Source organism: Indicator indicator, chromosome 5, assembly GCF_027791375.1.
Source record: "Indicator indicator isolate 239-I01 chromosome 5, UM_Iind_1.1, whole genome shotgun sequence".
Lineage (NCBI taxonomy): Eukaryota > Metazoa > Chordata > Aves > Piciformes > Indicatoridae > Indicator > Indicator indicator.
This window is the reverse complement of record NC_072014.1, coordinates 5,219,003-5,234,825: the sequence shown is the minus strand read 5'-3', so window position 1 is coordinate 5,234,825 and position 15,823 is coordinate 5,219,003. Positions and strand designations below refer to the sequence as shown.

Here is a 15,823-nt window from a genome sequence, read left to right as displayed (position 1 = left end):
CCTGAACACCCCTAGGGATGGCGACTCCACCACTGCCTTGGGCAGACCACTCCAATGTTTGAGAACCCTTCCGGTGAAGAAATATTCCTCAATATCCAGCCTAAACCTCCCCTGGCACAGCTTGTAACCATTTCCTCTAGACCTGTCACGTGCCACCAAGGAGAAGAGGCTGCCCCCTCCTTGCTCCAGTGTCGCTTCATCTTTGGGAGGACAGAGCCAGACTCTGCTCAGTGACATCCAACAACAGGACAAAGGGACAACTGGTGCAGGCTGGAGCAGAGGAGGTTCCACATGAACATAAGGACAAAATTCTTCACTGTGAGAGTGCCAGAGCCTGGAATAGGCTGCCCAGAGGAGTTGTGGAGACATTCTCTGGAGACATTCAAAACCTGCCTGGATGTGTTCCTGTGCGAACTACTCTAGGTGATTCTGCTCTGGCAGGGGGGTTGGACTCGATGGTCTCTAGAGGTCCCTTCCAACTCCTAACTCTTTTTTCCTATTTCTTGCTTATAGAAATCTTTCATTCACTTTTTAGAAAACATTTTCATTTCAACATTTCACTTGGAAAAAAAAAAAGGAAAAAAATTAGGTGTGCAGGAGAACTATTAAAACCCAGGGTGATATCCCAGTTTTTTTAACTGACTTGCTGTCACTACATGGCTGGCTGTGAGAAAATTGCCATTTTCTAACACCTGCCATCTCCCTACCCCTCCCCCCCCAAATATAGGGAAAGTCAACCCATCTCCACCCTGTTTTAAAATGAAGGACACCTGGCTCAAGAACAATGGCTTTTTCTGTCACCACTCCTTCTTGAAACCATATGGTGTTTTAAAAGGGAAATAATTTAAAGAAAACATGAAACGTAAATTGTGTCAGCACCATGAAAAGGAATCAGTGCCTGTTGCAAGGCAATGCTTTCTGGTACTTCACTATGTACAAATGAGCAAGCCCCACTGTTGTTCTAAACCAGACATACAGCTGGAAGACAACAAAGAAAGGGTCTACGCTGTAATTTATACAGAAGCTAGGAAGGGGAAAGAGATTAAAATCAGCTCTAGTGAAAGATGAATCAGACCACTGACTTCTATTTTGGACTCTAGAAACAGACATCTCTATGTAATCATGTCCTGATCACAGCCTTGCCCATGTGCACCATGTGCAGGTGGAATTTATTAAGAGCTCTGCAGAGGTTTCGAACAGCCTCCACCTGCTCTTACCTAAGGTTAGCTTCCACAAGCTGATTTCTTCATTTCCACAACCATGCTTGTAAAAAGATTACCCTTCAGAAAAGTTCAGTTCAGTTCATATTTGTCTGAAAAATTACTTTCAGACATCGGATCTGAAGTACAAAAATGCTGCCTGCTTATTAAACTCCCCTTAATTAAACCCCCCTTGATTGGGTTATGCCTGGATGAGAGATGGCAGTTATCCTAAGTGTGATAATTTGGTGTCATTTAGACAGAGTTAAATTTCATTGCACTGTCCTTGCTGTGAAACAGTATATATAGAAGACACTAATAGGCTGCATCTTTGATGAACATATCATCTGTAGGTAAAAGTTCTAATTGTCTGAATTTATCTGATGAATTCTGCAATTAATCAGTTTGCAGTAGAGAGTCTCCCAGTGCCTGCAAAAGCACCTTGTGTCCTGTTCTGTTCAGTGTACAAGACTGAAAACTGAGACTGCATCATACAGAAAGATTTTGTTGGTGTTTTTTTTTCCCCTGCCTGTTTAGTTTAAGATTTTTACAACCAAACTTAATATACTCTGAGAGTTACTGCGACAGAAATGCCAATACAGAAGACACAATCAGGAGGGGCTGAATCATTTCTTGAAACGTAGAGCAAGGTTGCCCTCTGGGGACTTCTCTAGAAGTGCTTCAGACAGCTGGGAATTTTTTGCTCCAGCAAAATAGTTTTGCTACAAGGGTTTAAGATTATTTTTTTTTTAATATGAATGTCAATCAAGGCAGCCACTGCTAAGAACTTGCTATGTTGTGAGGTGATGAAGCTACATTTCTGCCTGCTGCACTGAATTCTCATTTACTCCATGGTTCATCACACTTTTCAGTATCAGTCTCATGCTGGTATGCGCCAGCCTAGAAAAATCAGGTCTGGCATAGTTACTGAAATCAAAAGTTAATTTAATATTATAGACTCCTATTATGATGTCCATAAATTCTCACATGCCTCAATCTTATCTATTTTTAAAAAAGGCAATTTTCCCGGTCACAACTTCTGAATCTATTTACAGTGCACGCACTGTGTTTGAGCTCACAGTTCTGCTGTAGCTACTGTCAGGGCAGTAACCATGCTAGCTGAATGCTGCCTGCAGCTACTGCCAGGGCAGTAACCATACCAGTTGCTTAATCTATACATTTACCTCCTAGGATAACCAGCTTTTGGTGGGATGTTACATTAGAGCAGCTCCTCAATCCCAGTTTGCTGATTGAGATGGAGAAAATGGCCTCAAGTTGCAACAGGAGACGTTTAAGTTAGATATTAGAAGAAAACTCTTCACTGAAAGGGTTCTCCCAACAGTGGAATGGGGTCCCTAGGGAGGTGGTTGAATCCCCATCCGTTTAAAAGAGACAGATGTGGTGCTGAGGGACCTGCTTTGGCACCAGACTTGTTAGGAGTTAGATAATGGTTGGACTCAATGAATTTCAGGGGTCTTTTCCAATCAACACGATGACTCTATCAGTAGCTAAGAGGGCAGCACAGGTGTGGCCACAGGTGTAAGAGATGCAGAAAAAAAAAAAAAACAGGAGATGAAAAATTAAGAAAGTGGTTTTGCTACTGAAGACAGCACGTTGTCAAAACGCAATTTCAGTCCACAGAGTTCAGGTCATCTGGCAACGTGGCTTTCTTCACCTTGGACATCAACCCCGGCGGTTACGTTATTGCTACACACGGCATCATTTCCTTCACCCACAAAGGAACAGCCTCACCTCGCGTCTCATACCCCTAATCCACGATGCATCGCAGCACCGTTTCACCCCAAATGCTGTCAAGGTAAGCAAAACTCTTCATAAAACTACTGAGCAAGGGGCCTGCAGCCCTGCTTACAGCCCGCATGCTGTCTGCCGGATAGTCTGTCTTTGTTAGCCGCTAACTTGACTCGAAAAGGGCTAGTCGGAGCGCGCCGTAGGACGGATCCCGCGAGGCAGCCAGAAGAGCGCCCCACAGACAAGGGCCCAGAGCCGCAGGGGAACGTAACGGAGCCGATCCCAGCCCGCCCCGCCGGCCGCTTCCCTGCGCATGCGTCCTACCCCTTTCGCCGCGTTCTTACCCGTCCCAGTGACGGCGATCGACTGCGCCGGCTGCTGCTATGGCGGCCCAGGTTCTGAGGCCGCTGCCCAGGTAACGGAAAGGTGGCTGCGACTGTCCTGAGGAACGCCAAAGCCTCTCCTGCACTTGCCCACTGGCTTGGCGCTGAGGGGCTTGAAATGGCGCCGGGGGGCTTGAAACGGCGCCGGGCCAGCGGAGCCCTCAGCCTTGTGTCAGGGAGCGGGAGTCTGCCCAGGCCGCTGAGGCTGCGGATGATAAACCCCCCGAACAGGTGTAAAAAATCATTTAGTCGTAGATTACCCAGGCCTGGTTTAATTTCCCCGTTCTAAAGCGAGCATGCACTGCAAAACGAGCCTAGGCTGTTGGCGTGTAACTTGTTACGGGCTCTGTTTGCCCTCTCGAGTAGCCGAGAAAGTTGCTCGTTAATGTTGACAGAAGCCATGTGTCTGAACTCCAGCGAATGGCCTTGTTAGCTATCCTCCTTCAGAGTACCGTGATAATTAATAAGTAACAGCCTTATTACTTAAACTGACGTGTTCCCAAAACGTTTCAGCATGGCGATCTCTTGTCAGCAACAGTAGCAGGAGCCTGGTTCAAGCTGTTAGATAAACGCTGTGTGATTGTGTGTACACACAGGGACGTGTTGTAAGGGAGGCTTTGGAAATGCACACTTGTTTTAACAAGACCATTTAAAAAAAAAAAAAAAGAAAATGCTAGTATTCTTTTGGGGAAAGGTCGAAAATCTTTTAAAGGCACACACTGCTAAGTAACTTACAAGCATATCCCCCAAACTGTTTGTCTTATTATTTCCAGGTTCTCCTTCTAACTCGAAAACATTAGTAGTTGGCATTGGCATCTCCTAACTATTTACTAGTAAGAAGTTTCCAACTGTTTTGATATCAAAATTGTACTTGGATTTACTTGGTTTTTATAAAGGAGAAGGTAAAGCAATTGCTTTCAGAAATTTTCCTGACACAGCTTTGCTTAACTCATCAGTTCTATATCTGGGGATTGCATGGCTGGTTTGGGGGTTTAGATGTTTTCTTCAATATTTCTTTTTCAGGCTGAGGCCACTTGGCAGACTGCAAGTAGTACTACAACATTTGGTAAGAACTGTGTCTTGTTTGAGATGGAAGCTTTTAGGACTCTCAACTCTCCTGATAGAGCGCATGATAATTATAATCTGCCTGCTCAAAGTGGTTCTGAGTGCCATCATTTATTGCTCAGGCATAACGTTGCCCACATCGTTGAGCACTTTGCTACAAGTTTCTATAATACTGTAAATTAAAGCTTAATTATTGTTATAATATATATAATATATGTTATTATATGCATATAATTATAATATATAATAATTATATATAATTATAGCTAGTGACTATGTTATTTTCTTAGATATTCAACAGTGAGTTTGAAATCAATTGTGAAAATACTTCAACAGTTTGTTGTCTGCTGCTGAAGTCACTTACAGACAAAGCAATGCGTACTTTGGGGTTTGCAGTGTCAAACTGCCAGTAAGGACACAGGGACCTGTTACTGTTATAATTGTGGCAGCTATTTACAGAATGTGAGCCTTAAAGAACTTTGGTTTTGTATTTTGTTATGTTGTTGTTTCCTTTTTTTTTTTTAATGAAACGTCATTGTCAACAAAGTGTGTGGCTCAAAAGCTTGTCTGAAAGTTGTTGTACTCTGAAGAACTCAAAATAGCTTTGAAAGAACTGTTTAGGAAATGCAAATAAATCTTGCAATTACAATTGCAAAATACATGTTTTACGATCTTATACAGTGAGTTTTGAGAGTATATCTCAAATTCTTGTATGTTACTCAAGGTGTCTGATGACATATGCTTAATTTATTTGCTTTTGCATGTGCAGAAGATGTCTAAGCATACAGATTCCACAGCTGAAGTGTTGTTGGAGAAGAAAGGATGTGCAGGAATAATAACTTTGAATAGACCTAAGGCTCTCAATGCTATAAATTTTTCTATGATCCGACAAATCTATCCACAAATAAAGGTTAGTGGCCTTGCTTCTACTCACCAATGTGTTACCTAAAGCCAATTTTAAAATTCACTCTGACACTTCTAGGTGTACTGATTGAAGGAATGAAAGTCTGTATGAGTGCATGGGCCAGATATATAGTATGGGAAAGAACACTTTCAAGCAAGTTAGAAAGAGGAGGAGACGTCAAAGAAATAAACTGTCAAACAAAGTTAAATCTACCATCTGGATAGGTAAAGAGACACCCGTATTAAAACCAGAGTTGAATGCAAAGCAAGCAGCACTCAGGGTTTATGGTTCCCTTTGGTAACACACAGCTGGCCAGTTGGCACACGGGAATTCCAGGCTATACTTTGGTGTTGCCTCTTCACTGGCTGCATGTTTTGTGAGAAGGCTGCATGCCTGAAATAAAAGATACAAGCCATTGGGAAGGAAGGTGCTACCAGTGTCATTCCTTAAAGAAGAAATTTGTGGATTTGCAGGTGCTGTTTCTACAAGCTGTGAAATTTCAACATGCAAATACTCCTTTTTTAGTTTAATGGTATTATTTATTACATAGGAAAAGTCAAACTTATTAGATACCAGATGTATTGGATAGTTGCCTGCTTTTTGGTATTTTGGTAGACAGTTGTGTTGCAAATTCATGCATTTAAAGAAATAAAAACTTAATCTTTAGTGCTGAGTGCTGGCTTTACTGGAAGTGCAACCTTAAAAGGTGGCATCATTTTGGTACAGTTGCTGGTATACAGAAATGCCTTGTTTTTCTTGTATCTGGTTACACTCACCTGGGTAAGGCATATATAAATATATATAAGCATAATTTTAGTGAGGTGGGAAAGCCTGTAAAAGGCATCCTTTTCTCACCACATTTGTACTGCTGCTGAAGTCTTGTTACCAGTGCCTTTCCTTCAGGAAAAAAAAACAACAAAACACCAGACCACAGTCTTTGTACCTAGTGAAACATCTGTGCACAAATTGATTTGATCCAGTCCTTGATTAGCATTGATTGTAGTCATTTCAACAAAATACTTCAACAAGTTAAATGCTGTTGTGCTTGCCATGCATCTTAAACAATTCATTGTGTGGTCTGAAACAGTTTTGTTGTATCTTAGATACTGGAAGCTTTCTGCCCCAGCATTGTGTTCCCAGCATTGTGTCAGGTCCCACTGCCTTTCTTCAGGGAGCTCTGCACAGGCATTATCCTGAACTGTGAAAGGCAGCTCTGCTGATCTCTGATGTCAGGTGTGAATAGGACACAGGAGTGGCAGAGAGATATTTAACTCTCCAGCTTCACTTTAAGACAAGCTCTTAAGTAGGGTTTGATTTGCTTTTTGAAAAAGTATTCAGAGAAAGCAGGTTTTGCACAGACAAATCTTATATGGAAATGTTTACTTCTTTTTAGACTTGGGAGCAAGATCCTGAAACTTTTCTGATAATTATAAAGGGAACTGGAGGAAAAGCTTTTTGTGCTGGGGGTGACGTCAGAGGTAAGGACTATTATCTCTTAAATATTTGACTTTTCTTTGCCAGTTGCTACTTTGCATTGATTTATTTACTGTGACTAAGCTTAACAGAGGCTTACTACACAACAAGCTGAGGGAGAGTAGGTTCAGACTGGATCTTAGGAAGAAGTTCTTTGGTATAGGGGTGGTAAAAGTCTGGAATAGGTTGCTCAGGGTGGTTGTGCATGTCTTCTCCCTGGAGGTGTTCAAGGCCAGGTTGGATGAGGCCTTGAGCATCTGAGTCTATTTGAGAGGCATCTCTGCCCGTGGCAGGGAGGTTGGAGTAGATGATCTCTCAGATCCTTTCCAACCTAAGCCGTTTTGTGATTATTTCTGCTGATTTCTGATGACCTCTTGATGTGCAGATGCTGTTGATTTGCCAGGAAACAGCTGTTGGAATATAGTACAAAGAGCAAAAATTGTGGGTTTTTTTTTTAAATCAATAACTGATAATAGCAGCCAGTCATTCCTGGGAAGAGAGGATTCTTGTATATACTCTTTTTCTTCCCAGATTTTCAGCTTATTTGCAAGAAATTTGAAAGGTGCCAGTGGGGCTCTCTATCACTACTAGGTAATTTATGTCAGATATTTGAGATGGTTAAATAGAGAGCTGACAATGGTGATCAATACATCTGTGATTCTTTTATAACTATGGACTGTAGAAGATCTCCCAACTGTTAAAATAAGCAGGTGTTTTAAATCTTAGGTAAACCAGCAGCACAGGTTATTGTTCAATTATGTCCTGCTCTAAGTAGCTTCTCATTTTTAGTATCCAGTCATCAGTATAATCACTTTTAAATGACTGGTCATATATTGATATGGAGTATCACAAACAAGACCACATTAGGAGGGAGTTCCATTGTGAAGAAAATGGACTCACAAATGTGTGACAAAGTCTGCAGCATGATAATAATGGAAGAGGGATGGAGAGCAGGATGAGTACCACTGGGCTGGCATCCCTCATCCCTCACTCTGGGATTTGGTACTGCCAAGGGCACAAAATGTGCTGGCAGCCTTATTGCTGGGGAATCTCAGGAGCTCTCTGGTGAAGATAAAAATAGAGTGCTGGGATAATGCAGCTCTCCACAAATCATCCTGAAAGGATCTTGGAGCCAGGTGGGTGTCAGTCTCTTCTCCCAAGGAACAAACCCTAGGACAAGAGGAAATAGCCTCAAATTGCACCAGGAGAGGTTTAGGTTGGATATGAGATGAGAAACAGTTTCTTCCCCTTGAGGGTTGTCAAGCCATGGACCTGGCCACCCAGGGCAGTGGTGAAGTACCCACCCCTGGAGGGGTTTCCAAGCTGCGTGTGGTGCTGAGGGACATGGTTTAGTGTTGACGTGGCAGATCTGGGTTGATAGTTGGACTTCATGATCTTAAAGGTCTCTTAAACAAAACGGTTCACTGACTCATTGATTTCAGTGAGTGAGGAAAAAAAAGTTACTTCAGTGTGGGGTTGAGTGATGAAAACCTGTAGAAGAACACATTCAAATGGAAGAAAATTTTCTCAAAATAAATTAGGATTAATTGCTGCAGGGAAAACCCCCCAAACTATTATAATGTAATTTTTATTTTTGTATTTACATTTTCTATTAAACTTGTAATCTTTAGAATTCTTATTTCTCTTAAGCCCTCAGAGATGCAGGAATAGCTGGTGATAGAATGGCACAAGATTTCTTCATAGAAGAATATTCCCTGAACAATGCTGTTGGTATGTCTGATAGCAAATTCTGTTTTCATAATAGTGGATTTGAATGTAAATTCCCTTTCTTTGCTGTGGTAACTTAATGCAACTACTACTTTTTTTGTTTGTTTATTTGTTTACCAAGTTCAATACCAGTAGTGTAACACGTGGATGAATTAAGTCATAGATGCAGAAAGTGCAGTTCTGTACAAAGTGTCTTTGATCTACTTCAGAAGAGACCTGAGATTAAAAAAAATGCTTGGAAAATCACTAATATTCAGTCAGAAAGCAGAAGATCAAATTACTGTTAAAGCTTTCCATTTTCATGAACTGCATAAATGAATGACTGTTTACAAAGGCCTATACTGATGGGATGAAGGGCAGTGGTTTCAAACTAGAGAAGAGCAGATTTAGATGAGATGTTAGGAACAAGTTCTTTACCATGAGTGTAGCAGAACACTGCAACAGGTTGCCCAGGGAAGGAGTTGAGGCCCCATGCCTGGAGATACTGAAGGTGAGGCTCAACAAGGCTCTCTGGGCAACCTCATCTAGTTGAGGATGCTTCTGCTTACTGGAGACTGCATGACCTTTGGAGGTCCCTTCCAACCCAACCCATTCTATGATTCTATGAGTACTCAAACTTGGAGTTAACTGAGCTTATTGTACAGAACTCAGGAGTATGTGGTCTTTAATGAACAGTAAAGGCAGTGGGTAGTACATCTTACTGAGGTAAAGGATATTAAGAGAGTGTGGATATTCAGTCTTAAAAGTCATCAGATGAATCTTCTTGTGAGAAGAAACTTCTCCAAACATACTTCAATTGAATGCAGTTTGAGTTATTAAATGTTGTGTCCAGTGTTACGTCACTGCAGGAGGAGAGGTGACAATGCTGGTATCAGGCTAAGAGAAGAGCTTATAGTTCTTAGATTAGGAGTAACTTCTGAAAAGTTATTTTTACTTCATTTGACAGAGATTCCATGTTTGTACCTTTCTGGCCTTCATCAAGAAAAATATTTGAAGGTTTTGGGTATGGCCATGTCAGTTGGACTAGATGATTGTTGTAGGGCCTTCCAGACTAACTCTTCTAGTTATTCAAATATGGCAAGAGTTGATAGCTTCAAAGCTTGGAGTTCTAAAAAATAATATTAAAGTGTTCTACATCTGTAATGCACATAATTACAAAACCTAGATTTTGAATAACTTTGATATGACTGAATTCCTGTCCTGTATTCAGGACTGTATCCTGTCTTGATATGACAGGTTTCTGCCAAAAAGATTTCTTTATATCTTACATTCTACTTAAAAATACACAGGGGAGCTAGAAATGTAGATGAAATACTGGCATCTGGTGTCCATGTGTAGGTTTATATATAATTTAATGTAAGAACAAAGGTTAAAATGCTATTTTTTAACTTTTCTTACTTTTTTTTACAGAATCACAGAATGTTAGGGATTGGGAGGGACCTCAAAAGATCACCCACTCCAACCCCCCTGCCAGAGCAGGATCACCTAGACTAGGTCACACAGGAATGCCTCCAGGCAGGTTTTGAACGTCTCCAGAGGATACTCTGCAACCTCTCTGGGCAGCCAATTTTAGGGCTCTGTCACCCTCACAGTGAAAAAGTTTTTCCTTATGTTCACATGGAACCTCCTCTGCTCCAGCTTGCACCCATTGTCCCCTGTCCTATCATTGAACATCACTGAGCAGAGCCTGGCTCTGTCCTCCTAACACTCACCCTTCACATCTTTATAGAGGTCACCCCTCAGGCTCCTCTTCTCCAAGCTAAGGAGCCCCAGCTCCCTCAGCCTTTGCTCATAAGGGAGATGTTCCACTGCCTTCAGCATCTTTGTGGCTCTGCACTGGACTCTTTCAAGCAGTTCCCTGAGGTCCTTCTTGAACTGAGGGGCCCAAAACTTGACATAATATTCCAGATGTGGCCTCAGGAGGGCAGAGTAGAGAGGGAGGAGAACCTCTCTTGTCCTACTAATCACAGCCCTTCTAATACACCCCAGGATGCCATTTGCCTTCTTGGCCACAAGGGCACATTACTGGCTTGTGGTCATCCTTCTGTCCACCAGGATCCCCAGATTCTTTTCCCTTATGCTGCTCTACAACAGGTCAGTCCCGAACCTATGCTGATCCATGGGGTTGTTCTTTCCCAGATGCAAGACTCTACACTTGCATGCTTGCTGGATTTCATTCATTTTCTCCCTGCCCACCTGTCCAGGTCTGGCTGAATGGCTACTAATATGAAGGATTGAACTGCCTTCTAAAACAGTTCTTTTCTTAAACAAGGATCTGTAGTTGCTACAGAAAAGCTTTGCAACATGATTGCAGTGGATATTGGTATCAGCAACCTGACAATGTTGAATATGAACTTCTGAATCTTTCCGTGAATGGTTATTGAAAGGTCTTCAGATTTATGCCTCTTAAAGGCCCCAACAGATGAATCTAACTGGTAGAACTATGGTACTTTAAGAGATTATCATCTCAACCTGCTTCCACCATGTTTGCATTGCAGTCACATTTTGGCTTAAACCTACCTATGCATCTGGCTTTATAGTGAAGTTCTGGGGTGCACGTACACACTCTGTGCTGGTAATCCAGGCTGCAAAATGAGGAGAAAGGGAAACTGTTGTGTCCCAGCATCCTACAAAGCTATTTATAGTATCTTCCACCTAAACATAAGGGAAAACTTTGCTGTGAGGGCAACAGAGTTGTGGAGCAGGCTGCCCAGAGAGGTTGTGGAGTCTCTTTCTCTGGAGAGACTCCAATCCCCCCAGGATATTGTGATCCTGCACAACCTGCTGTGGGTGTCCCTGCTTTACCAGGGGGTTGGACTAGATAATCTTCAGAGGTCTCTTCCACCTCACATCATGATGGACTTCTGTGACAAGCTAAATCTGTGATGGCTACATTGTCAGATACTCACATAGCAAACTCTGCCATTTGCTGGTTGTCCAGTGTTCTCTTACAACACTCAGAATGCAGTAAGTCAGTATCTGGTGTTTCTTTTCATTGCTTAAGAGTTACATGATGTACCTTCATTGTAAGCTGATAGTTCACTGTTTAATTTACCATTTAGGTTATGTTGCTCTTGCTGTAGTAAGACATGGAGAAATGTGTCATGTGCAGTTAGACACAGGTCCATTCTTTTGGAAAAAAAGCCAAATTTATTTATTTTCTTTTTTTTTAAATACTTCTTACAGGCACTTGCAAGAAGCCATATGTGGCACTCATTGATGGCATTACAATGGGAGGGGTAAGTTTGGCACCTTGGTGTGATAGCTGGTATAATTTGTTTTAAAGTAATGTCCTATTCTGTATGTGATTTGAATGAAGCACACAGGTGGGGCAGTTCAGATGTTTCAGTTCAAGAACAAGCATCGTGATCTGAACCCTTGTCTCTTGCCTGCCAGGCTAGATTGCTGCTCTTCTAAGTGCTTCTGCTGTTCTTTGATAGCTAGTGCAGCTGCTTTCTCTGAGGATCTGATGATTGTGGTGACAAAAAGAACAGGATATGGCCCTCACCAAGGTTTTCAGAACACTGAAGTGTGACTTTGTAGATCATATAAGAGCTAAGAAGAATTTTCCACTCAAAAGTTGAGCTATATAAAAATATAATTAAGTGTAAACTCTGAAAAACACTATTCTGATCTAAACTTTTAGCAGACGTTCACAAGTATTTTTCCAACAAATAATCTGGAAACGCATCTACTTTCTCAACTCTGTTCCTATAACATGAGTTATAAGATCCTGATTATCATCCATCTTCCCAAGGCTCCTAAAGCAACATGGGGAAGATTCCATCTCATTCCTAATTATACTCAGTGCTAATGGTTGTTTCAGCAGTTCCTGGCTCTAAGCAACCTGAGTAGGTAGTCAAAAGGGCAATACCATGCCTTTCTATATGATAAAATGCTCTTCAGTTGGGCATCTTTTGGATAGATTTGCACCACAGCAGGGAGTAGAATACAATAATCTGAAGCTGTTTTGAGCAGTGAGTCCATTTGCCATATTGTCCCTTAAATTTACATTGTTTTCTTGCACATCACTATATTGTTTTACAGCCTATTTAAGTATGTCAAAGACAGGGTGCAAGAAATGGAACACTACGTGATAGAATCATAAAATGGTTTGGGTTGGAAGGGACCTTCAAAGGTCATCTAGTCCAACCCCCCTGCAGTCGAGCAGGGACATCCTCAACTCGATCAGGTTGCTCAGAGCAAAAAAAATCACATGAGTATATTAGAAACTTACTTACTATATACTTAGGCAGTTAAAATTGCTAGTGATGCATAGATAGCATAGATCTATGATAGGAACACTTGGAATCATACCCAAAAAATGACCTGATTGTACCTCAGCAGTGTTGGCTGGAGGCTGCTGATAGAGGTCCTTCCTGAGGGCTTCATTAGCCAACAGATGGGGCTGTGGAGCTTGTTTGCTGTACCTTCTTGTCTCTGCTCCTGTAGTCGATTAAAAAGTTGTAATCAAGAGAAGTGTGTCTGTACATCTTTTTGTACTTAGAGCAATAAGTTCAAGTGACAGGTGTGTGAAGGAAATATCTCTCTGCATTTTACAGAAGAATAGTGAAATAAATTATGAATACCACATTTACGGTTAAAGGATGATGTAGACCCTGTTGGCCTGTTGTTGATTATTTTAGTTGACCTTTATCCATAAATTATTTCCTTGAAATTAAATACCTGAACAATACACAAAAAATTAATTTAAACCTTTTTGTTTGTTTGCTCATTTAACATTATTGTCTGGAAATAAGGTTCTAAGTTTGGACTTCTTGGTTGTAGAAAAGTCCAAATCTTTTCCAGAGTTCTTTGGAGATGATTAGAAGTGTGCTGTGTAAGCTCAACCTAAATCTATAGTTTTAAATAGGACTTTGGCACAGAATATTTTATTGCATCAAATACTCTCACAGACTAAAGGAATCGCAGAATGGTTTGGGTTGGAAGATACCTCCAAAGGTCATCTAGTCCAACCCTCTCTGCAATAAGCAGGGACATCCTCTACTACATCAGGTTGCTAAGAGCCTTGTGGAGCCTGAACTTGAATATATCCAGGGGTGGGGCCTTGAATCCCTCCCTCTCTTGCAGTGTTCCACCACCCTCCTGGTAAAGAACTTGTTCCTAACATCCAATCTAAATCTGTTCTTCTCTAATTTCAAACCATTGCTCCTCAGCCTATCACCGCAGGCCTGTGTAAACAGTCCCTTAGCAGCCTTCGTGTAGGCCCCCTTCAGGTACTGGAGATACCCAACCTTATTTCCATTCCCAGCTCCCTTAGATGGTAGGGCTCAGTGTGTGAGAGCAATATCAGTACCCAGTAGTGGCTGCCTTTTCTCTCTCCTCAGTAGAGAAGAACCTCCAGTATACAGTCTGGGTGTATGAGAAGACACCCTGGTAATTAAGCCTTGGGGTTCATGAGTGGCTTTCCACTAGCAGTACAGGTTTTGTAGGCAAGGTCTTCTACTTAAACTGAAATTCTGCATCTGAGTTACAAAGGACATCTTTAAGGTTATTATTAAAGAGCAGAATTTTGTTTGAGACTGTTAGTCACTCAGGTAGTAAGGTCAAATACATTCAGCTTTAGACTACAGAGAAGCATAAAGCTGAAAGGAGCACTTAGATTCTCACCTAATGCATTCAGAACTCTCCAACAGCAGAAATTCTGTTGTCTTTCCTAGATGTTCCATCTCAGTGCTTAGTTATTCTTTCTGGTTAAGATTCTCTAGTGTCAAATTTAAGCTTGTTGTACATGTAACCAGTATATTTGTGCCTTAGTCACAGCTTTCTAAGAACATTTTCAGATGCTTGCATTCCTTGCCCCTAACCATCTCTCTTTAATAGGGATAAGGATGGTTATTCAACCTTTACTATAGATGAGGTCTCCTGGGTCTTCCTGCAATCCTCTGGAATCTCTCCAATTTGTGTACTTTACAGTTCATTACCAGAGACCAGACAATATTTCAGTTGGAGGATTCATCAGTACCAAGTAGAGCAGAATAATTTCCATCCATATATTACAGAGAGATTCTGTCACAAACAGCCCACACAAATAGCAGCTTGTCAAAGCATCAGGTGCTAGGAAGTGACCACAAGCTTCTACCACAGTGCATTTCTTTATCACTTACCTTTTACCAGTGTTTAAATCCACCTTGAACAAGAACTTCTCTGTCAAAGAGTCAGTCTTGTGGAGCTACCCTTTTCATAGATTCATGGAACGGTTTAGGTAGATTCATAGAATGGTTTAGGTTGGAAGGGACTTTAAAGATCGTCTAGTTCCCACTCCCCTGCCATGGGCAGGGACACCTTCTGCTAGACCAGGTCACTCAAGGCCTCATCCAAGCTGGCTCTGAACACCTCCAGGGAGGGTACATCCACCACCTCCCTGGGCAACCTGTTCCAGTGTCTCCCTACTCTCACTGTAAAGAATTTCTTCCTAATCTCCAGTCTAAATCTGCCCTCCTCAAGCTTCAGTCCATTCCCTCTCATCCTTTCACTACGAGGAAGTACTCATTTTCTCCCTCTAGAAGGCTGAGTTCCCCATCAGCTGGCATTGCCTTTTATAACCTCAAGATTGAACCAGGTGTATTGAATCTAGGCTTCAGCCTTTTGGTGCCTCCTGCTAGAGGCTCTGTTGCAGCCTAGTACCTTGAGTGGTTCTTTTTGCAGCAGCACTGCAGCATGATTATTTGTGTTAAGTTCATGTGCTATTAATGCCTGATAAATACCAAGGCATTGGTCCCATAGAAAACATACTTGCCATCTCTGCATTTGCTTTTGCTTTCTTAAGTGTAGTTCTCTTCATAGAATTACAGAATCACAGAATGGTTGGAAGAGGCCTTAAAGATCACGCAGTCCCAACCCCCCCCTGCCGTGGCCAGGGATACCTGCTAGACCAGCTTGCTCAAGGCCCCCTCTAATCTGGCTTCACTCCGCCAGCTTCAGTCTGATCTCCAAAGTGAGATGGTTTTGAAGTCTGATCTTCTCCATCAAAGTGTTTGCCTTCACAAAACATAACCTGTAAATGATAGCAATCCTTTACTTCATCAGCCAAGCAGATAATACCAAATAAAACTTAGTTTAACAGTTGGCTTCTGTCTGCAATCATCTCAGATGATTGCAAACTGCTGGTAACTCTTAGTATGCTTTCAGATGATTGTGTCCACTGTTTAATAGTGATATCACCTCAGCTACCATCCATTAGTTTATGAGAGGAAACACTGCTGTGTTCTTGGGGAAGCATCAGAAGCATCTCAGTTCCAAACACGAAGCTTTCCCAGAGTGCTGCCTGCTGAGGCGTCTGAGCTCATGTTTAGCTTTAC

The 15,823-nt window shown here is 41.8% G+C and overlaps 1 protein-coding gene across 1 annotated transcript in view; it reads left to right on the top strand.

The window, feature by feature from the left end:
* The first annotated feature begins 3,449 nt into the window (after positions 1-3,449).
* The window catches only part of HIBCH (3-hydroxyisobutyryl-CoA hydrolase), a 52,589-nt gene continuing 40,215 nt past the window's right edge, over positions 3,450-15,823 (top strand). Inside the window, exons 1-6 of the mRNA XM_054380901.1 lie at positions 3,450-3,562; positions 4,355-4,397; positions 5,166-5,306; positions 6,694-6,778; positions 8,424-8,504; positions 11,688-11,740. Of these exons, the coding sequence (XP_054236876.1) occupies positions 3,450-3,562; positions 4,355-4,397; positions 5,166-5,306; positions 6,694-6,778; positions 8,424-8,504; positions 11,688-11,740 (516 nt within the window). The remainder of the gene's footprint in view (positions 3,563-4,354; positions 4,398-5,165; positions 5,307-6,693; positions 6,779-8,423; positions 8,505-11,687; positions 11,741-15,823) is intronic.